Source organism: Sphaeramia orbicularis, chromosome 8 (genome assembly GCF_902148855.1).
Source record: "Sphaeramia orbicularis chromosome 8, fSphaOr1.1, whole genome shotgun sequence".
NCBI lineage: Eukaryota > Metazoa > Chordata > Actinopteri > Kurtiformes > Apogonidae > Sphaeramia > Sphaeramia orbicularis.
Window position 1 is genome coordinate 42,382,362 of NC_043964.1, and position 27,562 is coordinate 42,409,923.

At 38.3% G+C, this 27,562-nt stretch overlaps 1 protein-coding gene across 3 annotated transcripts; it reads right to left on the reverse strand.

Annotated features, from left to right (window-relative positions):
• Positions 1-105: 105 nt before the first annotated feature.
• Positions 106-26,335, reverse strand: LOC115423573 (ankyrin repeat and fibronectin type-III domain-containing protein 1). 3 transcript variants are annotated; one of them, XM_030140448.1, is made up of 19 exons: positions 26,171-26,335; positions 22,708-22,851; positions 20,417-20,735; positions 20,004-20,204; positions 16,345-16,458; positions 15,060-15,157; positions 13,418-13,508; positions 11,082-11,189; positions 10,654-10,753; positions 8,740-8,869; positions 7,702-7,821; positions 7,353-7,459; positions 5,055-5,169; positions 4,556-4,722; positions 4,251-4,422; positions 3,410-3,572; positions 2,704-2,870; positions 2,306-2,510; positions 106-1,282 (listed from the first exon to the last, which is right to left on the reverse strand). In XM_030140448.1, exons 2-19 carry the CDS (start codon positions 22,738-22,740, stop codon positions 534-536), a joined length of 3,159 nt encoding a protein of 1,052 aa, XP_029996308.1. In that variant the 5' UTR covers positions 22,741-22,851; positions 26,171-26,335; the 3' UTR covers positions 106-533. The 3 variants fall into 3 exon arrangements, with proteins under 3 accessions (XP_029996308.1, XP_029996307.1, XP_029996306.1); XM_030140447.1 differs by having other exon boundaries at positions 22,708-23,034; XM_030140446.1 differs by having other exon boundaries at positions 22,708-23,086.
• Between the last annotated feature and the right edge of the window lie 1,227 nt (positions 26,336-27,562).

A 27,562-nucleotide genomic window follows, 5' to 3' on the forward strand; every position in this document is an offset into this window, starting at 1 on the left:
CTTAAGTGGAGTTAGGATTAAACAAAACCACAGCATCTACTGTAGAATCATCTGACATGTAACTCTTAAGGACTCTAAATGTCAAAAATACAACAATTTGTTTAAACAGTGTCACAAGATTTCACATACACAGACATATGCTACTATTTACTGAAATTTGACTGAAAATATTGCATTTAGTTTATTTAATATTTCCAACAAGCCCTGTAGTGTAGCAATGATTTTCAAGTCATTAAAACTACTATTATAGCTTCTTCATTCTCATCTCAAACAAACTGGACCAGAGAAAAGACAGAGTTAAGGTCCAGAGATGTGCAAATGACATAAATCAGCGTATTATGTCATCGTTATATCAGCTGTAATAATAATGGAATAATTCTTCTCATTATTTTAACACAGTGGAACATGTGGAATTGATCACCATTCAAAGAAAAGGTCATCTAAAAACAAACAGTTTATCCAGAAATCGACTGTGCTACACCCACAGATTAAATGACATGAAACGTTCCATGTAGGCTTGGGTTGGGTTAATATCAGGATGAACTGTTAGTGGGTTTGTCCCACTCCACCTGGTTCCTTATTGGATAACATGCTGCCTTGCCGGGTAACTGCAGACCCTCTGTGTCTTCTGGAGGAAAATCCCAGCTCAAAGTGGGTTTGTCACCACCTGAAGCACAACAGGCGGACATGTCTAGTCCCTGTAACACTGCATTCTCACACTGAGTCTCTGTCACACTGCTGCCATTAGGCTGTGACGAACATCCGGCTTCACTCATTACATCTGGATTCTGTAAGTTAAAGTAAGTGTGGCTTTCACTCATCCCCAGTCCGAAGCTCTCAAGCATGTCCATTACAGACGGTGTGGACGGGCCGCTGGGGATTTCCTCCTCAATAAGACTCAGTGTGGGTAAAATGTCCACCAACTCTGCCATCTCCATCGGTCGGATCACCTCAGTGATGCTGGAGGGAAAGTCCTGATCACCACTGTAGAGATCACCGCTGTAGGACTCCTGTGCATCCAAAGCTGTATACCCCACCTCCAGCTGTCCAGCAGCGGCAGGCTCTAGTCCAGCTTCGATTAAAGTGCTTGCACAAACTAACTCTGGTTCGACAAGGCTGGTCAAGTCTACATTTGACTGGGAGGTGATGTCTACAGGGTATCCTCCCTTCGCCACACCTTCCATTAACACCAGCTGGGCTTCTTCTGCACTAGCAATGATTCCTGCCGGAGCAGAGACCTCTGCAGTGACGACGTTTGGAGGAGTCACACTGACCAAACTCTCTGAAGGGAAATTACATGAAAAATTATGAGAAAATTAAGCTTTAAGCATTGTGTTATGGCAACATAAATGGAAACAAGTCATTACAGCAGATATTCCCTTAGATATTTTCACCTGTGCTTTTATAGATGGAATCATGGTCATGGTCATTTAATGCACTCAGGTGATTTTCATTTACCTTTTATAGCACTACATTTACAGAATGACTGACTTAAAGTTACTTGTTCCTTTTTACATTAAAAAAATCCAATATGCTCATTAATTATAATGCATTTTATAGTGTTGATGTACTGCTAAAGCATCCAAAATCAGCTCCACATAGATAAATGCCAACAACACTTTGTGTGCTTATATTGAAGTAACATTTTAAATTCAAGATTTGTAGTGGAGCATGTGTAATTTTGCTCTATGTACAGGATTTTGGTACTTCTTCCTCTGCTAGAATATTATCAGAGAAAACACCACTCACATCATTAATGCAACTCTCTAGTCAGTGGACACTGTTCATCACTACACTGTAAAAGTTATTACTGGTGAGAATTAATTATGAGCCGGCAGCCTTTCCTTTCTGCTAGGTGAGATAGACACTATATTTTATGTATTTATGAGGTTCTTACTGTTTTTATACATATCTCATTTGTCTTTTGGTCTTTCAATGTGGGCTCCTATCATACATACTTAAATGACTATATTTAATATGCAGCAGATGCTATCTGTTTTTAGTGAGTTTAGAAAATAAAGTTTTATTTTCTGTGCAAATGCAACTTGGAACAATTTGCAGACATTTTCCTCTGGGTATTTTAAGTTTAATCATATTTTACTTACCGTTATTCTTGTCTTAGCTCATTTATTTTACATTCTGTGGAGTGTAATTATTTTAGAATTTGAACTGAACAGCCTTTTACTATATTTATTGCCTTTTTTAAATTATGTTTCATGTACTCAGTCATATTTCAAAGAGGCCTTTACCCCAGTATGCTCTCTGAGCAAAAATAAAGGATGAATAAATGAATCAGTGAATTTACCAGTGATGGTTCTCTGTGCTTGTATCCGATGGGGCCATGTCAGTCTGGCAGTCAGCCTCTCTTCCTCTTCCTCACCTTCAGGACGTGGCGGTGGGTCTCCTCCCATGACCAGACCCAGAGGCACTGCCCCCACCCACTGCTTGGATCGAACACACTGTAGACAGTCCATAATCCAACGGGCATCTCGCCACACAACATCCAGACGCTGAAGAAGAAGCATAGAGAGTTATAGAGGGCAGCGAAACTGTGAAAAAAAAAAAACAAAAACAAATACTAAATCTTTAATCTTGGAGAAACTCAAATGTGTTTTTTGGTTTTTTTTTTTCCAAAACTGCACATCAGTGAGTTCAAAGTGGTTCAGAGTTTCTCTTTTCCTGAGTAAACTTGCATAATCTTACATGGGATAGATCCGTGATGTGGTTCAGGCGCTCCCGAGCTTCCTGTACCTCCTTGGTGTCCAGAGCCTCCCGCAGAGCCTGCTGGGCCAGATGAGTGTCCAGCTCCAGCCTCACCCAGGCCTGGCAGTACTTAGACAGGAAGTCCCGCTCATACGTCCAGAAGTGAACTGGGTAATGGGCCAGAGTTTAGAAAAATCAACATTACATCAAAGCCAACAGACCAAGTCCCAGAACTCATTAGTACGCTTTACTGTGTCTGTAGCAAGGGAGTTTTATACAAGGGTCAAAAGAAAAGATGGCTTTAAATAAGAATCAAAACAAATCCAAAAGTGTGGATGAAAAGGAAGATCAAAGCCCTAATTAGATGAGAGTTGGCCAAAGGATCAGACATTGTACCTCAGTGTGCCCTGTTACATTTTGCAACCAAGCAGGCAATGGCTGAAATGCATTCCCTTTAGTTCCTTTGAAGGCTAGACACAATTATTTATCTTTTGTTATGTGATGTATGCCAAAGAAATGGCCATTTTTTTTACTTTGTTCTCATCGTTATACCAGTTTCATGGACTAATGTATTACCTTTTTTTTGCACTCACCTCAAGTGGTTTAGTCTAGTTCTCCTTATTTCATGTTTATTTGATGTTTCTCAGCACTGCTTGAGAAAAATGCTGCTGTGAGACAGATTTTCTCTGGCTATGCTGTCACTTACCCAGCTCAAAGATCTGCAGGGGCATGGTGAGGCCAGGCTCTTTGGTCCCCACCAGGGGCCAGTAGCTGGAGCTGAAGTCCTCACTGGGGGGCAGCAGCAGCAGCATGGACAGCTTGTCTCCAAACTGCACCAGCTCCCTGGTATAGACCCCATACTGGTAGGCCTGTGAGAGTACAAGAGTAGAGCAGATACAGTTTTAGGAATAGAATTAAATCTTCCTGGGAAGGTGTTCAAAGCAACAGCAAACAGCAACTTCAGAAGGAAAATGCACTTGACACAGGTCCAATAAATTGTTAGAAAATTGTGGTGCATTTAGGGTTTTAGTTACTTTTAGTTCTTAACTCACACAATTTTCATCCATAAAACCACAACACACCACAAATACAACAAAATATACAGTAATACTAGCTAAAAAGGCCTGCTGCTCTCTTTTGCTTTTCACAACCCCTAGTCTCAGTCAGAGATTTATTTTTGCCATAATTTAATTTGTACAAACATTAAGTAATGTAACATGCTTGGTTTTCATTATTAGTCATCATTATATTTTCTCATAGTTTTAGAGAATGTTTAGAGAATGTTAGAGAATTGTGGAACTGCATTGGTAGTTTCTGGGCAAAAAGTTTTTGTTTTGTCTCATTTGGAGCTTTATTTAATGTCATGTGGTCATGGGCACAGCACAGGGACAACAGATTATACATTCAACTACTTTTTTCTTATTTTTTTCATTTTTCCTGACCTCTAAAACCTCTGCCCTAAAAACAATTACAATAACAATTTCATTTTGCCATTGTTCAAAAGGAGACGGTGTTTCTGTGTGGCTGCTTTTGTGAAATGTTTTTACCCTGTAGAGGGGGATGTTGAGCTTCGTTAGGAGATGTGTGACAGCTGCTCTCAGAGACTGGATGAACTCCACCAGCCCACTGCTCTCCATCAGGTTCTCATCCTCACCGCTCAGCAGGTTCTGAACACTGGCCGTGGTGTAAACATGACTCTGAAGCCATGTCCATTCTTCTCTGTCAGGTAGTGAAGTCAAAATAAATGAATGGCCTTCCAAACTCCCAAACTCCAAAGTGTACAGAATTAATTGTAGGTGAGCTACAAATGATGATGCCTTTGTCCCTTATGGCACAGTGTTTCTCACATTACCTAGTCACGTGGGCATTGTGTCGGACCCGGGTGTGACAGAGCAGGTTGGGCAGCCTCTGTGGCACCAGGACTCTGATCTGTTCCACTGAGCTACAGAGCTTCAAGATGCCAACGTAGAGACCAGGCTGAGCCCACTGAATGCTGTGTCTGTGGAAGGACAGTTTCTCCTGAGGACATAGAGAAAAACCGGTATGAAGTTAGAAATTTTAATAAATGTGAATGAGATCTAATGTTTGGCAGGATTTATTCACCGTGTCTCATTTTCTCTTTAATTTGGTAAGCTAATTAGGTCTAGACTTGCTAAATTAATTCTCCTGCATTTCTGAGGGTTATTTGACTTTCACAGAAGAGAAAAAAAACAGCTCAATAATGAAGTCAGGAAAGTCAATACACTCAGTCACTGTGCACAACTGCTGCTCATAGCAGCTGCTCAATATGGCCCTGATATTAGGTTTTGTCTGTTTTCTCTGCTTTCAAACAAAAAGAAACTCAGGTTGACCTTGAGCTGCTCATAGAGCATGTCCATGGCAGTGGGCTCTGGCAACAGAGGAGTTCGGCTGCGGTTCTTTTCCAGCCGAGCAAGGGGTATCCAGTGGAGTGGAGGATCAGGAGGGCTTAGAGGAGAGCAGACCAGTCAGGAAGTGACCACAAAGAAAAATCACATTGCACTAGTAGTGTAACAGCGGCAACCAACACATGGTATGGATGGTATAGTTCTGCATGTGTGCCAGGGAAGAACATCCTTATACCTGATTATTAAAATTCAGTCTGACAGATATAAGAAAAAAATGACAGTTTTATTACATTTTGAGTAGTACAGGACTGTTAATGTAAAGGTGAAAAATGTAATGAAAAACTTGGAAGGAACGGTCACTTCCATTATGTAACGTAAACGCTGCATCAGACACGCATACATCATACATCAATGTCGCTATAGTGGACATGTCTGATGACTGGTGAATTAACTGTCAATGAGCAGTTTGTACACTGATCAGCCATAATATTTTGACAACTGACAGATGAAGTTGTAATAATGTTGATTATTGTTAGCCTCATAGGATAATTGCCTGAGTCATATTTTTGGCTAAATTGTGATATCTCAGAACATTGTACTACCCCCTTTACTGAAAAACATTAGTCATTAGTGTCACCTGTATATTATGCATATTTGACACTGGACTCATTTGTGTGTGTGTGTGCGCGCGCACACTTTTTAAACTTTTTTTATATACTTATAATGTCTTTTTACTTGACTGTTTTATATTTATATTTTTATTCCTGACTGTATAATGAATGTGTGTGTTTTACCTTACACAATGTAAACCTAAATTTCATTGCACTGTACAATGGTATTTTGCAATGACAATAAAGCTTATTCTATTCTATTCTATTCTATCTGTGTAACTTTACTTTCCTAATACTGCTGCTTCATTTTCCATCATTGGCTATGACCTGGAAAATATATGACTTAGGCAATTATGTTATGAGGCTAATGTTATTTTATTACATTGGTGAATGTCAGAAGGTTAGATATATTATGCAACAAGTGAATATTTAGCCCTAACAGTTGAAGTATTGGAAGCAGGAAAACAGGTAGCGTAACAATCTGAGTGACTTTGGTGAGATCCAAAGTGTGATGACAAATCAGTGGGTGAGAGCAACTGAAGATCTTGTTGGATGATCCTGGTCTACAGTGCTTAGATCCTTCCAAATTTGGTCTAAAGAAGGACAACTAGATCACAAATCAATCAAGTATATGCAGGATGTGTTGGACGGACAAATCCATAGAGTCCCCATGTTGCATCATCCAGGACCTAAAGCTTAATGCCTGTTAATGCCTCGGAGTCAGATACCACAGCACACCTTCAGAGTCCACACCTTGGGTAAGTGCTGTTTTTGTTGACAAAAGGGGGACTTACATAATATTAAGATGGCAGGGATAATGGTATGGTTCCACAGATGCTGGAGTGGGTTGAGATCTGGTTTTCCTTTCTTAGACCACTTTCGGTAGACTCTAAGCACTGCAGACCAGGACCACCCAGCAAGACCTGAAGTTTTGGAGATACTCTGACCCATTCATTTGGAGATCACAATGTCTGTGAAAGTCACTCAGATCCTTGGACTCGCTCATTTGGCTGAATTCAACACATCAACTTCAAGGATTTAATATTCACCTGCTTCCTAACACATCCCACCCAATGAAAGGTGGCATAGTAACAAAATGACCCATATTTTCACCATTACACCTGTCAATGATCATAGTGTTATGGCTGGTCAGTGTATATGCAAGAATTAACATTCTATTTGAAGTATAAAGTTTCCTGAGCTTTTTTACCCCACACATATCAAACATTTGATCTACATCTTGCTCAGTACAATACGGCCTTGATTTTAAAGTATGCAAGGGGCTGAGGTGAGTGATGCACTGTCTACACATGTCTACAATGCTCTCATCCACAGGGCATGAAATGTCACTGTGTTAGACAGAACTCTCCTACTCCAATCATCAAAACACCAGCAGGGATTAGCTTTAGAAAGAATTGTGTTCATCCCTCCCGTTCACCAACCAGAAGATTCAATGTTAAGACTTATTGAAGCTGGTCTGACATCAAATAGTGCCCCAACACCTTACTGAGAGGCTTCATGTTGAGTTTTCCTTTAATTTGTCACCCTCCTGTGAGTAGCGAGCCTGTCCTTCAAACAGCCGACAGAGGGTAAAGCCTGACGCTTTGTGCTCTCTGTGAGCTGAATAGAAATATCACAGGGATTAACGGACTGTAACAAATGTTTTACTCACCTGGGAGGATTTGGGAACTCCTTCAGAGTCACTAGTAAGACGTTTCCCTGCCTGTCTTTTAGAGGCTCATAGTACACCTGGCCCAAGTCCACTATTCCCAGGGAAGACTGGATGCAAAAGAGTGTGGGGAGATTAAAATAGGAAATATGAGGTGGAATAATTATGAGCGTATTAGGGATTAATGCAATGAAAAGCAGTTCTGGGGGTACAGGAAGGTAGTCTAAGATAGGGAGGCAAGGCACCAGTAAGAAGAGTAGGTGGAAGAGGAGGTGTAAAAAAAGTAATTAAAATAGCAATTAACCCATTTCGATGCCTCTTATCATGGAGAGTAAGCTGCTTAACTTCCTACCTGCAGCTGTGAAACAGCTCGTAAAATGTTGTGCCTGTTCTGAAGGAGGGAGGAAGGAGATGAATGAGCTGACGAAAGGGCCTGCTGGAGCCATGGTACTTGTTGCCATGCACATGACAACTGCAAGAAAAAAGGGGCTACTTTTAGGCTTCATATGGGACAATTGCTGAATTAAGATATAAAACAATGAACAGCTTCGTTTACACAATTACAGCTACATGCAAACTATGTGTGTTTCAAATGGGTTAACAATGAAGTAACATCTTCAACAGCTTTGGAGATCTGATCATCATTGCAAATATCCCGTCCTAACTGTCCTTAGTAAACACTAATTTCATCCATTTGAGATTGTGGTCCACACTTGTGAATGTAACAATGACTGTATTTACATGTACACAAAAATCAGTTTTTGCCTTATTCTGAAAAGGACAACATTCCTAATAAGCTATTTAGATGTCAAATGAAAATGAAGAATGATGCGGCTGTTCACAGCCCAATTGAACATACAGTTTTTTCAGTTTTCACTGATGTTTCACAATGTGAACATAGCCTTCCACTTTCTCTCCTTCAAAGACCTTCTTAAAAAGGTCAGCCGTTGCATATTTGCATATATCAAAAAAATCTTGACATTCTTTTTCATAATATTAACAAGTAGGTGTGTTTCTCATTTGGACCAGAAAGGTGGATTTTTCATGATGGATGCTGAAGATGTTTGTCTGGACCTCAGCTGAGTGTAAAAGCAGCACCCGTGCAAATGAGATCCATATTCTGTATGTGCAGTATACATGTCCAAAAAAATCCTCAGAAAAATCCTCAGAAATACTGAGTGTCCTACATGTCCTAGACGGAAAATTCTCCACACGGACAGAGCGTTCTCATTCAGAATATCCAATCAGAGTGTGCTGTATACAAGATGCCTGTGAAATTCAGAATGTTAACATATTCAAAAACTATAGTGGAATATTAGTGAATATGTAAACAAACTCATGTTCAGAATATTGTGAATTCATATATGCCCATATTCAGTAGGCAGTTCACCTTGGCAAACCAAAGGAAATCAGTGGTGATGGAGGTGGAGCAGTATTGGATCTCTACCAGTGGGATCTGATCTTCAGCAGTTACCAGGATGTTGTCTTTGTGGTAAAACACAGCTGCCAAGTACACACCCCTTATGACACCAAAAAGATAGGAAAATAAAGAGAAAATCAATAACAGATTATAAAAAGGTTACTCCAGCTCTGAACAATAAATACCTGTTGTGAAAGATCAATCTAAAACAAACATACAGCCCATGGGCCAAAACCAGCCTGTCAAAGGGTCCAATTCGCCTCCGAATTTGTGAAATGCAAAAATTATATTTAAGATATTAGCGGTCAAGGATGTTAAAATCATCTTAGTTCTCAAGCGGGTGGGATCATAATAACCTATAACATGACATATTTTAAGTGAAGTAAATGCAATTTTAATATTATGCCTGTTACTAAATGTTTTGTGCCTTTGTAGATCCAATACACATGTGTAAATGATATTTTGATATTGATATTATGAATATTTTTCAAATTTTATTAATTTTTCTTGAGAAATTCCAGGTTATTCATGGTTGTTCATGTTGTTCACATTTTTTAAATCATACTTTGGAAATGTAAACATTGTCATAATGTAATTTTATTTGTTTTTTACTTTAATTATTTTACTAGTCCAGCCCATTTGAAATCATATTGGGCTGTATGTGGCACCCGAACCAAAATGAGTTTGACACCCCTGATATACACCTAACTCTTTAAAATATTCTTCCTGCCAGGGGAAATTTCTGAAAAATGGCAAGAGTTACAGTTACATATTATTTTTGATCTTCCAGTGGATTTTCCCAATAGTGAAGATGCAGTAAAGTCATGAGAGTATAAGATTTTAGTGAAACAAAAGACATTCTCTGATCAGTTAATATTCTAATTGTGGTGTTATCACTGTCTGTACACTACATTACACTAATTTTAACCCATAAAGACCTAAACATCCACCTTTAACCAAAATCCTCCACTGATCTAAAATGTTTAATACCTGGTGATCCACTAATCTTATCATCACATTGAAATAATTCAGGTAAAATACAGTTTGTGATCTTTTCATGGTCATCAGACATGACCCATTTGGACATTCAAAGCCTCTGTAGTGAATGTGTAAACACCGTCATCTTCTACAACATTGATTCACCAGTAAAACCCATGGAGTGTGATAAATGACAGCAGCTGGGGATGCCGATTTTTATACTAAGCTAATGACATGTTTTGCAGAAAAAGTCACTTTTTCTTCTTTTTTTCTCCCTTTTTGATATAATAACCCTCAACTTCCCTCAGCTTTTATGAGCATCTACATGATCAGGAAATTAAATGTAGGAAAATACCTGATTCTCACTGAAAAATACAAAATACAGAGGATAATATTACAATGAATGGTGATAAATCACTTAAGAAAGGTTAAATATAGAGAAAAATTAATTTGGGAATGACCACAACAGCAGCTCTGGGTCTTTATGGGTTAATGAATGTAAATGATGTTCTTGTATTTTCTTCAGCAACTTTGGTTGAATATTATAAGACAGTGGCAAATTCCTGTGACTTATATTCATGCATTTAAACACATTCGGCTTCGAAGCTACCCCATTTATCCAGGCCTGCCTACTGCAGTCCGCTGAGCGCCTGTGGCAGCGAGACACATTTATCAGTCACTTGTTACTTGTCACAGTCCAGTGATTTCAGCCACTGAGCTCCTCATTAATCTCGAGGTTTCATTCAGCAGCTTTAATGTAACTACTGTTCTTTTTCAATAATTGTAACAGATAAGAGTTTGGACTTGTCCTCTGTTGTTCTCACCACTTTAATCGCATCAGTTTTAATCCGTCACTCCCTGTACCCTTAAGGCACAGTGGGACAGGTAAGACAGATGGAGCATTACCTCTGCAGGAGACGAACAAACTTGGTGGCAGACTGGAACAGTTGTTTGATGCCTCGAGACATAGACAGGCGCTTGCTGGGACTCTGGGGCTTCAAGCTCTCTGTGGAGTGGAAGAGAGGAAGATCAGACAGGATGAGAATCACTTTGTCTGCCAAAGTACGTTCACAGTGCATGCACGAGTTATTTGACTGGGTGAAAGTGGTGAAATGGTTTTCTCTGTGAACGAAGTTAGAAAAAAATCGGCTCAAGCTGCCCGTAAAAAATAGTGTAAATGAGGAATGAAATGTTGGATCAGGTTTTACATATGGACTGTGGAACATGGACATATGCCTCTTTGAAAACATCACAACAGTTTAGGCTTGATGTTCCTGAGAATTCTAATTCCTTCTGACATTTGCACCAACTGCAGTCGCATGCGCTTCTCTTACCAATGCAGTATCCTCTGTAATGTGGTTCTTTGGCATCTTCCAGCAGTTTCCTCACGAGGCCCTCATGGTTTCTAAACTGTGACTTCACACCGGTGCATTCTCTCCAACCTATGAGAGGAGAGGGCGATAAGCAAAGCATCATTTTCATCTTTATGCAATTAGGAAAAATCATTCAAGACATCAAGAACTCATTTGCTGGAAGTCCTGAGTAGTGCTTTTTCGTATCTTGGTGATTAGCAGGCAGAGTGATTGCATGGGAGACCATCTGTGTGCTGTGACACTGAGTCTGAATGCTGATTCATTCTACTAAAACTGCATCTGCTGCTAAAATCCACAGATATACTGTGGCTGTGAAATGTTTGATATTTTTTTTAATTTTTATTTAATCTTTCAGTTTGGTTTGTCACAGAAATTTTATTTTCATTTTGAGGAATTAACCCTTGGACTATTGGTATCAGTTGGTGTCCATCTGCCATCTGTTGCCCATCCGTCCATCCGTAAACAATTTCTCAAGAATCTTCTTCGTCAAAACTATATTGATATTTGTTGTGGAACATCTTTGGGGTAAGGTCCAGCAAGAAATATAGATCTTTGAATTTTCTATGAATTTTTGAAATTTTAAAAATCCCCATTGGATAAAAATGGGACAAATTTTAAAGTGCTATAACTTCAAAACAGTTGAAGATAATAATAATAATAATAATAATAATAATAATAATAATAATAATAATAATAATAATAATAATAATAATGGATTAGATTTATATAGTGCTTTTTTGGTCACTCAAAGTGCTTTACATTATTGATCCATTATTCATTTGCTCTCACATTCTCCCTCTGGTGGTGGTAAACTACATCTGTAGCCACAGTTGCCCTGGGGCAGACTGACAGAAGCGTGGCTGCCAATTCGCCCCAACAGCCCCCCCGACCACCGCTAAACATTCATACACATTCTCACACCAGTGTGAGCGGCATTGGAGGCAAGGTGGGTAAAGTGTCTTGCCCAAGGACACAACGGACTGACTAGGACAGAGCAGGATTCGAACCACCAACCCTAGATATTGATATTATTACTGTTGGCAATAGATGGGAAGTCACATATTGGCTTTCATTTGGTGCCATCACCTTTGACCTTGAGTGACATTGAAAGGTCAAACGAATGCCAGTTAATGTCTTTAAATATGCTGTTGGACTGCAGGACCCTTGGTGCTATTTTTTCATTCAGGTTAGTTTTTCAGGTAATGATTTTTGGATGCTGGTAAAGGCACAGTGAAGGAATGCATGACATCAAATATGATTCTAAAATAAAATCAGTGTCCATTAAGGTTTATTCATTATTGATTATTAAAGGACTCATATTGTACAAAGCCATTTTATTAAAATGATATCATGTCTTTTATCCATCCATCCATTCATTCATTTCCTCTACTGCTTATTCCTCGTGAGGGTCATAGGAGTGGGAGGAGTCTATCCCCGCCACCAATGGGTGAAGGCAGGGTACACACTGGGATTGTCATATCTTTATATTATTCTTAAAATTATTTTAAAACCTATTTTAAGTAAAGTGGTATTGCATTGGCAGTGCAAATTGCTTCATGTCGCATTGCAATGCATTATAGTTTCATTTTATTTCCACATTTTCCTTGAAAATGTTTTTTTTCCCACTATTAGTTTTTTAGTCTCACTGTAAACTTTGACAGTCAGAGGAGATTTTCCACTCAACTGTAAGAGGTTAGACTTGCTGAACTTTAGTTTGTTGATGATTTGAAATTTTTTCCCTAATGTTTTCAGTTCTAAAGAACAGAAAAGAAAGAAATAAAACAGTGTGGAAGGGGAGGCTTGACAAGTTTGTTGCTGCCACAGATTTGTTGCCTAATGTGTTCCCTAAGTGAAACCTCAACATGTTGTTGAACATTATTAATAGCACTACAATTGCTTTGTCGGGGTGACATTTGGATTAATAATTATATTTTCCTCTGTTCTCTGATTTAAAAGCATTGAATTACACTTTCTTCTTCACTGCACAGCAAAAAGTGGAAAGTAAGAGCGAGAAATTCAGTGAGAAAAGGAGGGTGGCATGCAAGAAAGATTATGAGCCACATTCAGAGTCACAGCAGCATGGGTAAAAGGCCCATTGACTCATTTTGACATCTTTAATTCTCCATGTTTTAATAATTCATTCATCTACCAGCCGTGAGCTGATTCCACTTATTTCACATCAAGCTTTATGTCAGCCAAGTAATTTCATTACACAGGAATGGAGAGTCAAAGAATGCAGCAGCCCTTTCAAAGTGTTAAGTCCATATTTGTCAAAGTGTGCAGTTCAGTTTACTCACTAGAGGGGGCAGCGCTGACTGGAGAAGAGTACTGAGGCGGGCCCCATCCTTTCACATTGAAGGCACTCACTCTGACAAAGTAATGCACTCCCTGCATTTGGAGAAGCAGAACAAACATCAAATTATCACCATGCATTAACCTTAATGAATGGTCTGTAGGAGAACAAAGAAATCAAGTATTCCTCTGATTATTAATTCATCTGTGAGAAAAGTAGATGATAGGAAAAAGTGCTTCTAACGTGGTTCAGCACATGAGATGATGAGGTCATGTGCAAAAGAAAGTACACTCGCTTTGAATTCTATGTTTTCATGTACAAGACAATAAATAAAAAAAATGTTCTTTTTCCTTTCAATCTAACCTCAGGAATAAAACAACACACACTAAACCGTTACCATTATTTATTTATTTAAAATGGTCTCTTACATCACTGTGTTGGAATTTTGGCCCACTCTTCTTTCAGTGTTGCTTCAGCTCATTGAGGTTTATGGGCATTTTTTTCCTGACAGCTCTTTCATGGTCCCACCACAGCATTTCAGTCAGGTTAGGGTCTGTACTGTAGATTTGCTTATGTGGTTAATATGGATCATTGTTTTATTGCATGACCCAATTTCAGCCAAGCTTTTGCTGTTAAACAAATGGCCCCACATTTGGCTGTGTGGTAATCTGGTATACAGAGGGGTTCATGGTTGACTTGATGATTTCCACCTGCCCAGGTGTGTGGCTGGAAAAAAAAAAAAAAAAAAAAAAAAGCCCAAAATCATCACCTTTCCACCAATGTGGCATGGTGCATTATGGCCAAACATCTCCACTTTGGTCTTGGCTTTTTCCCTGCAAAGCTTCTAAACAAGACTGAATAAATCATACTTGTACAGCTTTTTTTTCTTGTTCTACTGTCATGAACTTTAACATTTAACATGCTAACTGAGTTCTTCTGTCTGACCTTGAGGTGAATTTGCTGAGACATCCACTCCTGGGGAGACTGGCAACTGTCTTGAATGTCTTCCACTTGTGAATAATCTTTCTTGCTCACGAATCCTGCACTTCTTATTGTTTGGAAATGCCCCTAGGACCCTATCCAGATTGATAAGCAACAACAGTTGCTTCATCGCTGATGCCTTTTCTCCTTGGGATTGTGTTAAAATAGACATAAAGGCCATTAAAATGCTAAAACTTCTGCTTTTATTGAGGTCGTCACACTTGTTGATGATTGATAAATCAAGGCATTTGCTTGGCAGGGCCTGGCTGCTATTTAGCCTCTTAATTCCTAGAAAGGCAGTAAGAACAGTAAGGGTAACTTTACCTGGGACTGCTTCCCCCTTTTGGCTTAATTTTGGTGTATAGATAATAAAACACTTGAATCCTTTGTCTGTTGTTTTAAAATTGAGGTTAGATTTCAATAATTTTTGAACCTAGAAAAGACAAGATTTTTTTTATTGCATGTTCTGATACACAAAACCATTGGATGCAAAGCAGAGTGTGTTCTTTTTTTCATGTCTCTATATGGGTATTGTATGCATGAATTGGTTTCCATAAAACCATTTCAATATGTGTTTGCATGTCTAAATATGAGTTTGTGGTTAGTAACTAAATGTCCTCATGTCTGTCTGTGTGTGTGTCTGTGTTTGCATCTGCATGTCTTACTGCTGTGAGTCCCTTGATACTATAGGACGGGTTCTTGGTCTCTGTAACTTGGGCTGAGCCAAGGATACGTTTGAAGCTTTCTGAGGTGCTCCACTCCACTGTAAACACAAAGCAAACTCACTGACACATTATTCTCTGGCTTTACTCTAAAGCTCTATAGAGGGACAACTAAAGATTTAAGTGTTTATCGTTTTGGGATCTTAGTGTACCTGGGCTTAATCTGCCCTTGGATGCACAGTGTTACATTTGTGCAGTTGTAAAGCTAAGAAGCAAGAACAGAAAAGACAAACTAACAACATAAATATGGAGTTATAGTTTTTATTAGCCTAAACATTGAGCAAAATTTAGAGTATTGTACAAAAACGGTAAATGGGTCGTTCCCAGTTCATATCTTCTCTAACTATTTCTTTTTTAATGAATATATGCATTCAATTTCAACATATCCTTAATGCACAATAATCATCTTACATTAGAATTATAAACAATGATATAACAAAAACCTCAGAAAGTTCCACAATTATGTAAAAACACATTAAAATCAGGTGTTTTTTGTCAGTTCTTATTGTATGGCTACATCTTACACCTGTTAATGTACACTTCATCAGCTACAAAATAGACTACAGTTCCACTGAGACCATTTTCAGAAAGTTACAGAAATACTTGTTTTCTACAGAAACTTAGATGTATACGTAAATTTGAATAAAGTTCAACTGATGCTCTGGAATTTCAAGAAGTTTTATAAACACAATTCTGGTTGACACGCTCTTAAAGTTTGACCTGTAATTAGATTTTATTCTGAATGTTTGTTAATGAATGTAAAACATAAATAAAGTAAAATATATCTGACATTAAAAAAGTTGTGTTTATTTATAGAGGGTTATCCTGACAGAACGATAAAAACATGAAAAACAAGAAAAGCACTCAAAGAGCGCAGACCTCTGCTAAGACAGATATCCCCCCCCCGAGCACCACCAAAATGTAATCATTTCTTCCTTGTGCCAGTATCAACATTTCCTGAAAATTTCATGAAAATCCGTCCATAACTTTTTGAGTTATCTTGCTAACAAACAAACAAACACACACGCACACATGCACGCACACAAAGCAAAGTGATTACAATACATCCTGGTGGCGGTAATAATACAATTATGAGGCCAAACTGTTACTGGATGACAGGAACGTCTCAAATACCCCTTTAATCCACTGATGTTTTGATCTCATCCCTTACGACGCCTGTCCATCTGTCCATCCTTTCATTAACAGTACACTTTTTCTCTGTACGTACCTCTGTAGCGGGTGATGAGGCCCATGGAATGACTGTCCGGCTCTTTGATCACCACAAGCAGAGACGACGTGCTGGTCACCAGTATGGACACATGAGTGGGAGGATCAGGAAGCTCTGGGTGAAACAGAACAACCTCTAGTTCATTCTGAGTTGCAGAAGAAAGCTACAACATGATTTCTTAGAATTTGCACACATAAGTACAGAGGCGTTAGACACCACAGCAACATCTCTGTGTTATTTTAGCCTCAGTACAAGCCTACAACAAAAGGAATTTACTGTTACATGTTATAGACAATAGCGCCAAAAGGAACTTCAGAGTTTTTCCCTGTAAAGTGGACTCAGGGATGAACAGATTAAATCATCAATCTGAAAAACGTGCATTTATATTTGACATGTTAACCTTTAAAGACCTAACCCAACGGCAACCAAAAAGCACCTACAGATCTAAAATGTATGTAACTTATAAATGTATAATAATGTAGTGTAGTAAATAACATTTCAACCACTAATCCTACCAATACTTTTAGATAATTTAGACTTTCAGAGGCTTCATATTGAACACTGTAACACCATTATTTTCTGCAGCATTGATTTACCAGTAAAACCCATGTAGTTTGACAAATGGCAGTGGTTATAGACACATATTTGACAACTTTGAAGCAGATGTGTGTATCAGTGGTTGGTGTTAAACTCTGGAATTCTCTTTATAATGAGCTGAAGGACTGTAAAAACATATTCCGACTGAAAAAAGTGTATAAAGAACGAACAATGAGATTATATGAACAGTTATAAGTTTTACATTTGGCTTCGTATTTGTTTCGTATCTTGTGACATATTTATTTACTTATTTTGGACTGGTAAAATGTTTTTGCATCATTTCATCAGGCTTATATTTACCTATGTTTTGTACTTTCTGGACATGTACTTTTGCACTTGGTTTTGTATTCATTTGGCCCTATCTTGGATGTATTTAGTTGGTTTGTCTGACTTTATACAGTATGATTTTATAGCTACTTGTGTATGGCTAACCATTAAGGTTATTATTATTTAGAAGGGGGCAGGAAATATAACATTTTCTTCATCCTGCTCCTTTTTGAGCATGGGTGTGTACATGTTTGTTTACTTGATGATTATTGAACGTTTACTGATGAAATGCACAACCATGAACAAAATAAATAAATAAATATTTTCATGTTGAGTTAATAAGCTATTTTGCTGAAAAAATGTTGCTTCTCCCTCAGTTTTCACTATTTTGATACAACCTTTGAATTTACTGTGAGCTTTAAAGATTGTCTACATGATCACTGAATCAAAAACAGGAAAATACCTGCTTTTCACAGAAAAATGTGGCAGATAGAATGATAATAAATGAAAGGTTTAATGTAGAGAAAAAATCACTGACACCTTACCTTGATCTATAATTAGAGCAAACTTAATTTCAATGAAGTGAGAGCTAATTAAAAGTAATCCAAAGGAGCCATCATCAGGTAAGAAAAACAACATGATAGTAAGAAGCATCACTTGAACAGAGAAGAGTATTTGTGCTGAACGCAGGTTTTTCCAAAGGCTCAGAGGTATTTATATGTGTCGACCTCTAAGCATATACCCACCACCTCAAAGGTTGTGAATGTGGTATTAGCTGCTACCGGGAGCCGGTGGAGGGACTGTAGGGCATGGGAGAGTTTGGAAAGGTGGATGACAAAGCAGTCTGTTGAGTTTTGGATGAGTGAAAACAAGGGAGAGAGACTTTCTAGAGGCCAGTTCTGAGTTCCAAAAGTCTGGACAGTAAAGCAGAAGAACTCAAGTAAGACACTGGGCTGAATACGTGATCACTGTGGTCTTGGGGCTTTGTAAAGTGTAGTAGAAACCAAAGTTTGGAGAGGGAAATATAAGAGTAGAGCAGGCATGTCATGGATAACACCAACTAAAAGTAAAACGACAGCTGTCAACTGATATTAAAAATGAAAACAAAAGTTTTTCATGCACATACAAATGAAATGAAAACCAAAACACACAATCTGTTATTAAATTTCCACCAATGTTTCATAGTAAATGAGAATGAAGTGGTTTTAAACCACAGATGCACCAGCTGCAAAATTGTGGGCCAATGCTGATGCTTGGTATTTAATATTACAATATGATAGCTAATGCCAACACCAAAGTTATGTTCTATCAGTTGATTTTACTTCAGTAAACCCCCATTCAACCCCCATTTTGTGTGAAGCAAATATTCCTCATATATTCTGTATGTAGTTTAACTTTCAGCCCACTGCATTACATACATCCACGTCAGTCACCTATATCTCCAACTGAGCACAAATCCAATCAAACAAATTTACAAAGAAATCTGAAATATAACACAGTGGATAATTCTAAACCACAGCTACTAGTAAATTACATTTTATACACTGATACTAATGTTCAGTCAATATAGTATACACATAGCAACTTTAATGAATATCATAATTCTCATTTTAAGTCCTGCATTCTTTCATACTACCTTTCTCAACTTCAATAGATCAGTGCTTTATTCAGTACACTTGGACGAGTAGAACTGAAACTAAAAACTGAACTTTCTTCCAGATAAAACTACAAACTGAATGTTAAGAGAAATTTGGGACATTTTCTCAAATAATAACTTTGGTGGATGCTCCATTTATACCCAGTCCTGATCCCTTTACAACAGTTTTTCTTTAAATTCTATTCACTTTTGTTTGTATCAACGTTTTGAGAATCCTGCAAGAAACTGGTTTGTGTATATTTAGAAAAATTTAATGAAAATGAAAGTAGTCAAATCCTTTGTCGTTTTGCCAGTTAAATGAAGGTTCTAGTAAATTTACGAGCCACAGATCTTATTTTTGTCGCATTTTAGAAAATATGGCAATTTTTCTGGAAATGGTTTGTAAAATTACTTGACTTAACCCACAAAGACCCAAACAGTCGCTGGAGACCAAAACATCTACTGATCTAAAATGTTTAATTACCACTGATTCACTGATCCTATTAATACATGTAAATAATTGGTGTAAAATACAGTTTGTCATCTCTTCATGGTCATCAGATATGACTCATTTGGATATTCAGAGGCTCTGTAGTTACTGTGGAAACACCGTCATGTTTACAACATTGATTTACCAGTAAAACCCATGGAGTTTGATAAAGGACAGCGGATGGAGACACTTGGTTTATGTTCAGTTAATATTAGATATTGTTGAAAAAGTCACTTTTTCTTCAGTTGTCTTTGTTTCTGATATAATAACAATGAACTTTAATCTGAGCTTTTGTGAACATCTATATGGTCAATAAATTAAATAAAGGAAAATACCTGATATTCACAGGAAAAAAATGCAAAATACAGAGGATAATGTATAATAAATGGTGATAAATCAGTTAAGAAAGGTTAAAAAGAGAGAAAAAAATCATTTGGGAACTGCCACAAAAATAGTACTGGGTCTTTATGGGTTAAATTACTAAACTGAAATCAAAAATCAAACTGACAGACACTGATGAAAACTATAATAACTGGAGCACAGACTGAGGAGTAGGAACTTTTAAAATTGCATGAATAGTAGAATTTATATGTCAGGACTGAAAGGACACACAGCTGTGACGCAGCTGATGGCTCAAGAAATGCCATGAGCTGACCCAAGACCACTGACCTGTGTTTTGGAAGTTCTCTCTCATCCGGCAGTATAATTGCAGCCTGAGGCTCCACAGGCGGACATGTCTGTGGATGTCAGCCTGCGCCTGTGGTCCCACCCCTGCCTTCCTTATCAACTCCTTCTTCCTCTCTTCCACTCGTTTATTCGCTAGCGACACCAGGGCATCCAGCTTGAGCTCCCATTCTACTGGTCGGCACACTGGGAATAAATACAGTCGAAAAAGACAGAAAAAAGGATTGAACTGTGGAATATATTTGCATTACATTAAAGTCTAGCCTTGCCTCTGGACTGAATATTAACTGAAGCAAATTCAGTTTATGTGCAGTTGCCCAAATCTATTTTGCACATTACATTACTGTCATGCTAAATCTACATTTTACATAAAGTGACATTTAGAACATAAGACTCACAAACAGGGTTATGTCTTGCTCCTGCCTTTGTCAACACATGGAGCAGAGGGGAATTGTGGGTAAGGGCGGCCACATCAAGGGGGACCAGGCCCTGTTCGCTGACCCTGTTCACCCCTTTCTCTCTTTCTGCCTCCCAGTCCTTCTCTTTCTTCTCTCCTTTCTCCCACATGCTTCCTGCTCCTCCAGCTCTTCCTCCTCTTCCTCCTCCTCCTCCTCCTCCTCCTCCTCCTCCTCCCACACAGTTCGTACGGTCTCTGGACAGGAGACTTTGTACAGCCAAAGTGTCCTCATTTTCCACGGCCTCCCACAGGGTCTTGTACTAATGGGGGAGCAATGGAGAAGGTGTAAGGCCAAAGGTGTAGGCGGCTGAGCGAAGAAGCCAGAGGAAGAGGGTTCAAAAGATATTAAAAGAGAGATTTGTTTTATGAGGTAGAGCTGCAGTGAGAAAAAGACAGTAGATGAGACAGTGGAACAGGACACATTAATCAAACCATAAATCAGAGAAGCAGCCTAGCCTGAGATAACTAATACAGAGTCAGCATGTGATGTCAAAGAAAGATCTGATCATTTTAAATACAAGGAAAAAACAGAGAGAGCATTTCAGTGTCTTCTGAGCTGGAACAGGTTTAATAAATGTATTTTAGACTGCAATGAGGCTCTCCACCAGTCTAAACTAGTCTAATGTACACTGGATGATTTTATAGAAAAAGACTGACTAATCTTTGTTACTATGGTGGAAGTTAGTTAAAGTAACCAGCAACTGACAAAAAGTACAACCCAATTCCATAAAAGTCTGTAAAAGGTAAATCAACACAGAATCACAGAAGCAAGGATTTGTGAATCTCATAAGCGTATATTTTATTGAAAGTAAAATGTAGAAAACATATTTAGATATTGTTAACTGTTTGTTTTATACAGTGCACTTTACTGAGATGTAAACAAAACCTTGTGCGACTCATGTTTTGCAAAGAAAATAAACCCTATTGTATTGTATTGTTCATTCATTCATTTTCTGAACCCGCTTTAGCCTCTGAGCAACACGGTGGTTCAGTGGTTAGCACTCGTGCCTCACAGCAAGAAGGTCCTGGGTTCGATTCCAACACCAGTCGATGGGGGTGGGACCTTTCTGTGTGGAGTTTGCATATTCTCCCCGTGTCTGCATGGGTTCTCTCCAGATACTCCGGCTTCCTCCCACCATCCAAAGACATGCACTGATAGGTTAATTGGTTAATCTAAATTGCCCATAGGTGTGAGAGTGATTGTTTGTTTGTCAGCCCTGTGATAAACTGGTGACTCACCCAGGGTGTACCCCGCCTTCGCCCCCATGTAGCTGGGATAGGCTCCAAGCAACCCCCGTGTATCGTATTATATTGTATTCTATATCAAATGCTTAAACTGAGTTAAGGTGATTATGAATTTAATGGCAGCAATATGTCTCCAAAACGTGATAAGGCCATGTTTACCACAGTGTAGCATCCCCTCTTCTTCCACATGAGACAGTCCATAGAGTCCATAAACATCTGAGAAATGAGGAGATCAGTTTTTTGGAATTTTGGGAGAAGAATATTCTCCCTTTCTTGTCTGATACAGAATATATCTGTTCAGCAATCCATATTTTTCACAGCATCCCAATTGTTTTGGAATTGGAGCTGTAATACTAAGTGAGTAGGTTGTGCCTCAATGAAAAAATCAACAATCAGCAGACCGACAGTCTAGAAAAAGAAAAAACACTAAAACATCTCAAATTTCTGACTCAAGTCACATTTCACCTTTTTACTTGGCTGCTCAAACATTCAGATGAAAGCTCTTTGCCGAAACACATCAGTGCCTTGTGTGTGATGTGAGTCAAATAAGTAAGTGAAATCTGACCCGACTTTGACAACTGCTTTTTTAAGTAATAAAATTACGGAGCTCAGAAGTGTTTTGTTCCTCTAGGGTGTCCTTAACTAGACAGAGTAAATAAGTACAGAACATAATTAGTAGCACTACTATTCCAACTTACTTTTTCAAATGCTGTAACTCAATTTTCCTCGTATAATATTTTGTAACTGTTCAATTTTTTTTCCTAAAAATACAATATTTCTGCTGGAGAGAACTGAACTGGGAGGTTTGAAGTGGTTAACTCTGGTTGATCATTATTTATCATAAATCTATTGGAAATTTGCTGAAGATATTGAACAATTAAATAGTTTTGTGTGACAGATTTAGGCATCTATCAGATATGTGATGCACAGAACGGTCAAAGTCTGTCTTTCTGAAACTGTTCTGAAAAGTACACCCATATAACTTACAGTATCTGCAGTCTTGCTCAGGTGTTTGGGCATGTCTGTTTCCCCGGCAACAGATGACTCCCTACCCCTCAGTCTAACGGAGAGGTTTCTATAGATGCGCTTGGGTGAGACAGGACCTAGAGAGCGGCGACGCTGGGGTGGGTTCTTCATGGATGTAGACATGACAGGAGAGGAGAGGAGAGGAGAGGAGAGGAGAGGAGAGGAGAGGAGAGGAGAGGAGAGGAGAGGAGAGGAGAGGAGAGGAGAGGAGAGGAGAGGAGAGGAGAGGAGAGGAGTCTAATCGATTAGGAAGAGCAGGAACTTAGAGGGAAGATGCAAAAAGCGGTACTGAAAGAGAGAAGTGAAGAAGAACAGCATGAGGAAAGGTATCATTAGAAACCTGAATTTGTGTAAGAAAAGAGAGTGAAGTGAGAAGAGAGAAAAAATCAGAATATACACAGTCAGATTCCTGTACAGCAAAGGCAATTTTCTGCTGACTTGAAGGCTGAATATAGGCTGAGCTTAGTCGTGATGTTGCGTGTGTGGATAAATGGATAAAAGTTACAATGTCTGCACACATTTGATGAAAAATGCCTTGAAGCATTATTTCTGTGCCTCTTACTATTCGCGCTTTTGTTCTTCTTTCCCCACTTTTGTGTCACACCGGTTTATTCACTCTGAATAGAGTCTGGGCGAACAAAAGCAGGCGACCCATCAATCTAATTAACTATAGAAAAGAAATGCAATCTCACATAGAAGAGCCAAAATTCACTTCTTGTAACCTCTTCGTATCATCAACTTCAAGATAAAAATGCATCATTACCAGTACTGTAATGATGGTTCATTATCAGTCCCATTGCCTTTTTACTTTACAATCAGTCACTTTGTACTTGGAAATCTGTCTTACAATTTATCCTAAAAAACTTGCAGCAAAATTGAGTCTGGCATAACCTCCCCAACCCCCTTTTCCTCTGCAGTCAGTAAGCCATGCCTATCATTTGTCACAGTCTTTGTTCTCTTCTCCCTCTTTCCTTTCTGTCTCTTTTCAAGTCCTACAGTTTAGGGCAATTTTCTCGTCACTTCAGTTTACATCACACTACGAGTATTGAGATCTGAAGAGCATCTTTGCAAAAAAGGGGTACTCAAACTCTATTATCCCTGTTGTCTCTCTCACTCACCACCACTTTCACAATTTGTGCTTCACATTTCAGTGTCTTTTACGTATTTATTTATTTCTATTAGGTCATGTCCTGGGTTGGCTGAATAGTTTCTGTTCTTGTGTGTAAGCAAATACTCCCCGAGCTGGTGGTATCTAAAGATGAATGCTCTGGTCACAATGACACCACATTTTTCACAACACATCATGACCATATCTGCTACCTCCGTGGGTGTGTGCCTCACTGGCTCAGAGAGTACCTGCACTGTCTATAGGTGTGGATAGGGGTATACAAGGCACTGTTATTGGTACAGTTATCCACTGTTTGTTTATTATGTCTTACATCAAGTGTGGAAAATGCTGATGAGACAGATGAGAGAGCAGATTAGCCTTAGTGTTTGACTTGTCTGAGGCAGTACATAGATAAGACAAGGCAAAACACCTGGGAGGACAAGAAAATGGGCTTTTGATCTGTGTTGTAGCAGCTGGGAGAATAGCACTTATCTGTAAGGCTCTTACACTTACTGCTGTGTGCTCACATATGAGCAGACATTCAGTAGAGTTTCAGTTGTGGTTTGGGTGCATATCTGTACAGGCCTGTATCTGCTATATCTCAGGTTGTGGTAAAATTGGTTGTTTTATTATAATATCAGTACTCTGGCCTACACACTGACAGTAGATGATACACACAGTATTTGCAATATACGAGGGCTGTTCAATAAGTTCATGGCCTCACCCAGAACAGAACAACACAGACTGATAATTTATATTTTATTTTTCAACATAATCTCCATTTACAGCAATGCACTCGGTCCATCGATGTTCAAGCATCACTATCCCATCACGAAAGAATGTAACATCCTGTATTATAACAACCAGTATTTCTGGGTGAGGCCATGAACTTATTGAACAGCCCTCGTAGCAATGTCTTAAATTGCTTATATTTCTACACCTATTATAACCCTCAAAGACTCTAACAGTCGCCAAAAGGATCTACTGATCTACAATGTACAATAACTTTTGAACCACTAATTTTATCAATACATTTAAATAATTCAGATAAAATACAGTTTCTCAGCTTTTCAGCAGTATCTCATATGTTTTATTTGTACATTCAGCAGCTGTTTAGTGAATGTGGAAGCACCATTATTTCCTGCAACACTGATTCATAAGTAGCTATATGAAAATATATTGCTGCCATTTTGGAAAAATAAAAATGGATTAGTATTATGTTATAGCAAGAAAAGTTTCATATTATAGTATAAAAACTTCCATGTTATACTATAATATGATAAAAATTTTGAAACTTATACTTAAGATAACAATGTGTGGACAACAACTAAATAGAAGAATATAGATCATTTAGGTTAACAGCTATTTGATACATGGTGAGATGTTAGGCAGTGGAAATGGGTGGATGATACTGTGACTAGTTTGATCACATTGACAATAATTTTAAGATATATTAGCTTGAACAGGATGAAAAACGAGATGTAACATTAGGATCTGGAAGTACCAGGGATTTACTTTAGCAACAGGTCTCTGATATAATTCACTTCATGATCCAGACATGATTTTAAACTTTTACTAACAAAACTCCATTAACTACGCTGAACCCTCTGGAAGCTAACTCCAGAGGCAATAGATGGAGGTCATGTGACATTATTGACCAATCAGTGTCCTTCACGTTATAACGTAAATATTTTTTGTTATAACAAGATACCGATCATTTTTTATTTCTCCGACACGGCAGCAATTTTCTTCGAGTAAACCCCATGTAGTTTGACAAATGGTAGTAGTTTTAGAAACGTGTTTCTACTTGCAGTTAATGACATAATTTACAGAAAAACCACCTCTTCTTCAGTTTTCTGTTTTGACATTTGAGTTCACTCAGAGCTTTCATGATCAGTAAATTAAATGTAGAATACCTGCTTTTCACTCAAAGGTGCAACACGCAGCAGATAATGTTATAATAAATGGTGATGAATAACTTTAGAATGGTTATGTGCAGAAAAAAAAGAGAAAACTTGTTGAAGGTCTTTTAAGGAGTAGCTTTCAAGAGTCAAGAAGATCTTGTTTTAGCAAAACAAACACAACTCACATCCACAATTCATAAAATGTTTCAGATATGAATTATTCTATTTTGAGCGTTTAACTTTTTAAAAAGATGCAAAAGTTCTTTTTGCTGTAACTTTATACACATTCAAATAATGGCATTTACCGCAGCAGCAACAAAAAAGTTAACTCTGGCACTAAAGACAAATACCAAGTATAAAAGCCGAGACAAACTAACTGTGATTCTTTTGAAAAAAGTTACTGACTTCTTACCGTTTGTCGGTCCCTTCCTTTTAACCTCTAACCTCTAAAGTCGAACCGGCGATTGCAGATTTTATTCACTTTACGCATCAATACAAGCTCCTACTGATCGGATATAATCCATCACATCCCGTTTGGGAGTTTTCACCTCGGAGGGGTGAGGAGCACCTGAACGCAACACCAGAATGAGCGACTACTGCGGCTCATACAAACACTCACCGTTGTCTTCCTCCGCCCTCTTCCTACTTTATCTAATTTCTTTTCCCGGAAACAAACTTTTTAAAAGCACTAAAAGTAGTGCCGACTATATAACCTCAGTGGTAATTTAACTAACTTGAGTACTTTCTTACAAGACTGGATATTATTAATACATAATAGTTTTGATGAATATATGTTGTAGGCTGAGTGTATAACCTGGATTCTCAACATGAAGTCTTTTTACATAGTGGGCTAAATGCAGGACTATTTTTGAGGAACTGTTACCAAGCAGAAAAAAAATGTTACAGTCTATGATTTTGCATGTCTCTTTAAAAGAGTAGTCCTTGGGAGTCTATAATAATGTGAACAGATTGATGCTGTGACATAGTTCAGTTCAATGGAAAATGTTCACAGATATATTTAGCCTGACGCCCACACTAATTCTGAGGTAGCAGAAAATGTCAGCAGAAAAAAATAAAGGTGAGGCTACTTACATAATCCATACTAGATCAAAATGTTTGCATTGCATTTGTATAAAAGTATAGTCCTGCAGTGCACATAATAATATGCATAAGTTGTGTGTGAGAGTAGGAGTGGGGGGATGCACAGGAAGTGGTTTTTAAAAAAGCAAAGTCCTAACATGAGTGACATCGTGATATGAAAGAAAGTTCGCATTGGAACTCTCCACTCATGCTCAGACAGACTTAATTTCTGTGCTTCACTGGCCTCTGAGGAATTGTCTGAGTGAAATAATTGTCAAATTAAGTTGACAAATATCTGCTCCCACCTGAGCAGTCAGAAGCACTATGTGTCTTTCTCTCTCACCGTTAGTCTCTTTCTCTATGTGTATCCAATAAAACTTGGAGACTGATGGATTTAGCTCAGGTCCAAGCACAAATAGCATATGTTGACACTAATGCAGCTTCTCCATCATCCAAACAAGGCTCTAAATACTTTCTCTTCACACTGTGCTATTGTGCATACTTTCATTATACTTGCATGAACACAGTCAACTTTATCAAGAACAGCACCTATTGCATATAAAGAAACTATAATTTTCCCAGTCCATCATACACACTGTTCCACCAAACCACACACTCACACTAAGGCAGTACTGAGCTGACTGCACTTCAATCATTTTACTGTCATACACCACTTTGATCTGTGATGAACTCTGTATAAGAAAAAGTAGAGAGGACTATAAAT

Excerpts from the sequence above, each read along its gene's own strand:
- LOC115423573 (XM_030140447.1), bottom strand. The coding sequence starts at position 22,869 with ATGTCTACATCCATGAAGAACCCACCCCAGCGTCGCCGCTCTCTAGGT. Across the intron at positions 11,190-13,417 it reads AGTCAGCGCTGCCCCCTCTA|GTTGGAGAGAATGCACCGGT; the intron begins GTGAGTAAACTG and ends CTCCTCTCATAG. Across the intron at positions 2,511-2,703 it reads ACATCACGGATCTATCCCAT|CGTCTGGATGTTGTGTGGCG; the intron begins GTAAGATTATGC and ends CTTCTTCTTCAG.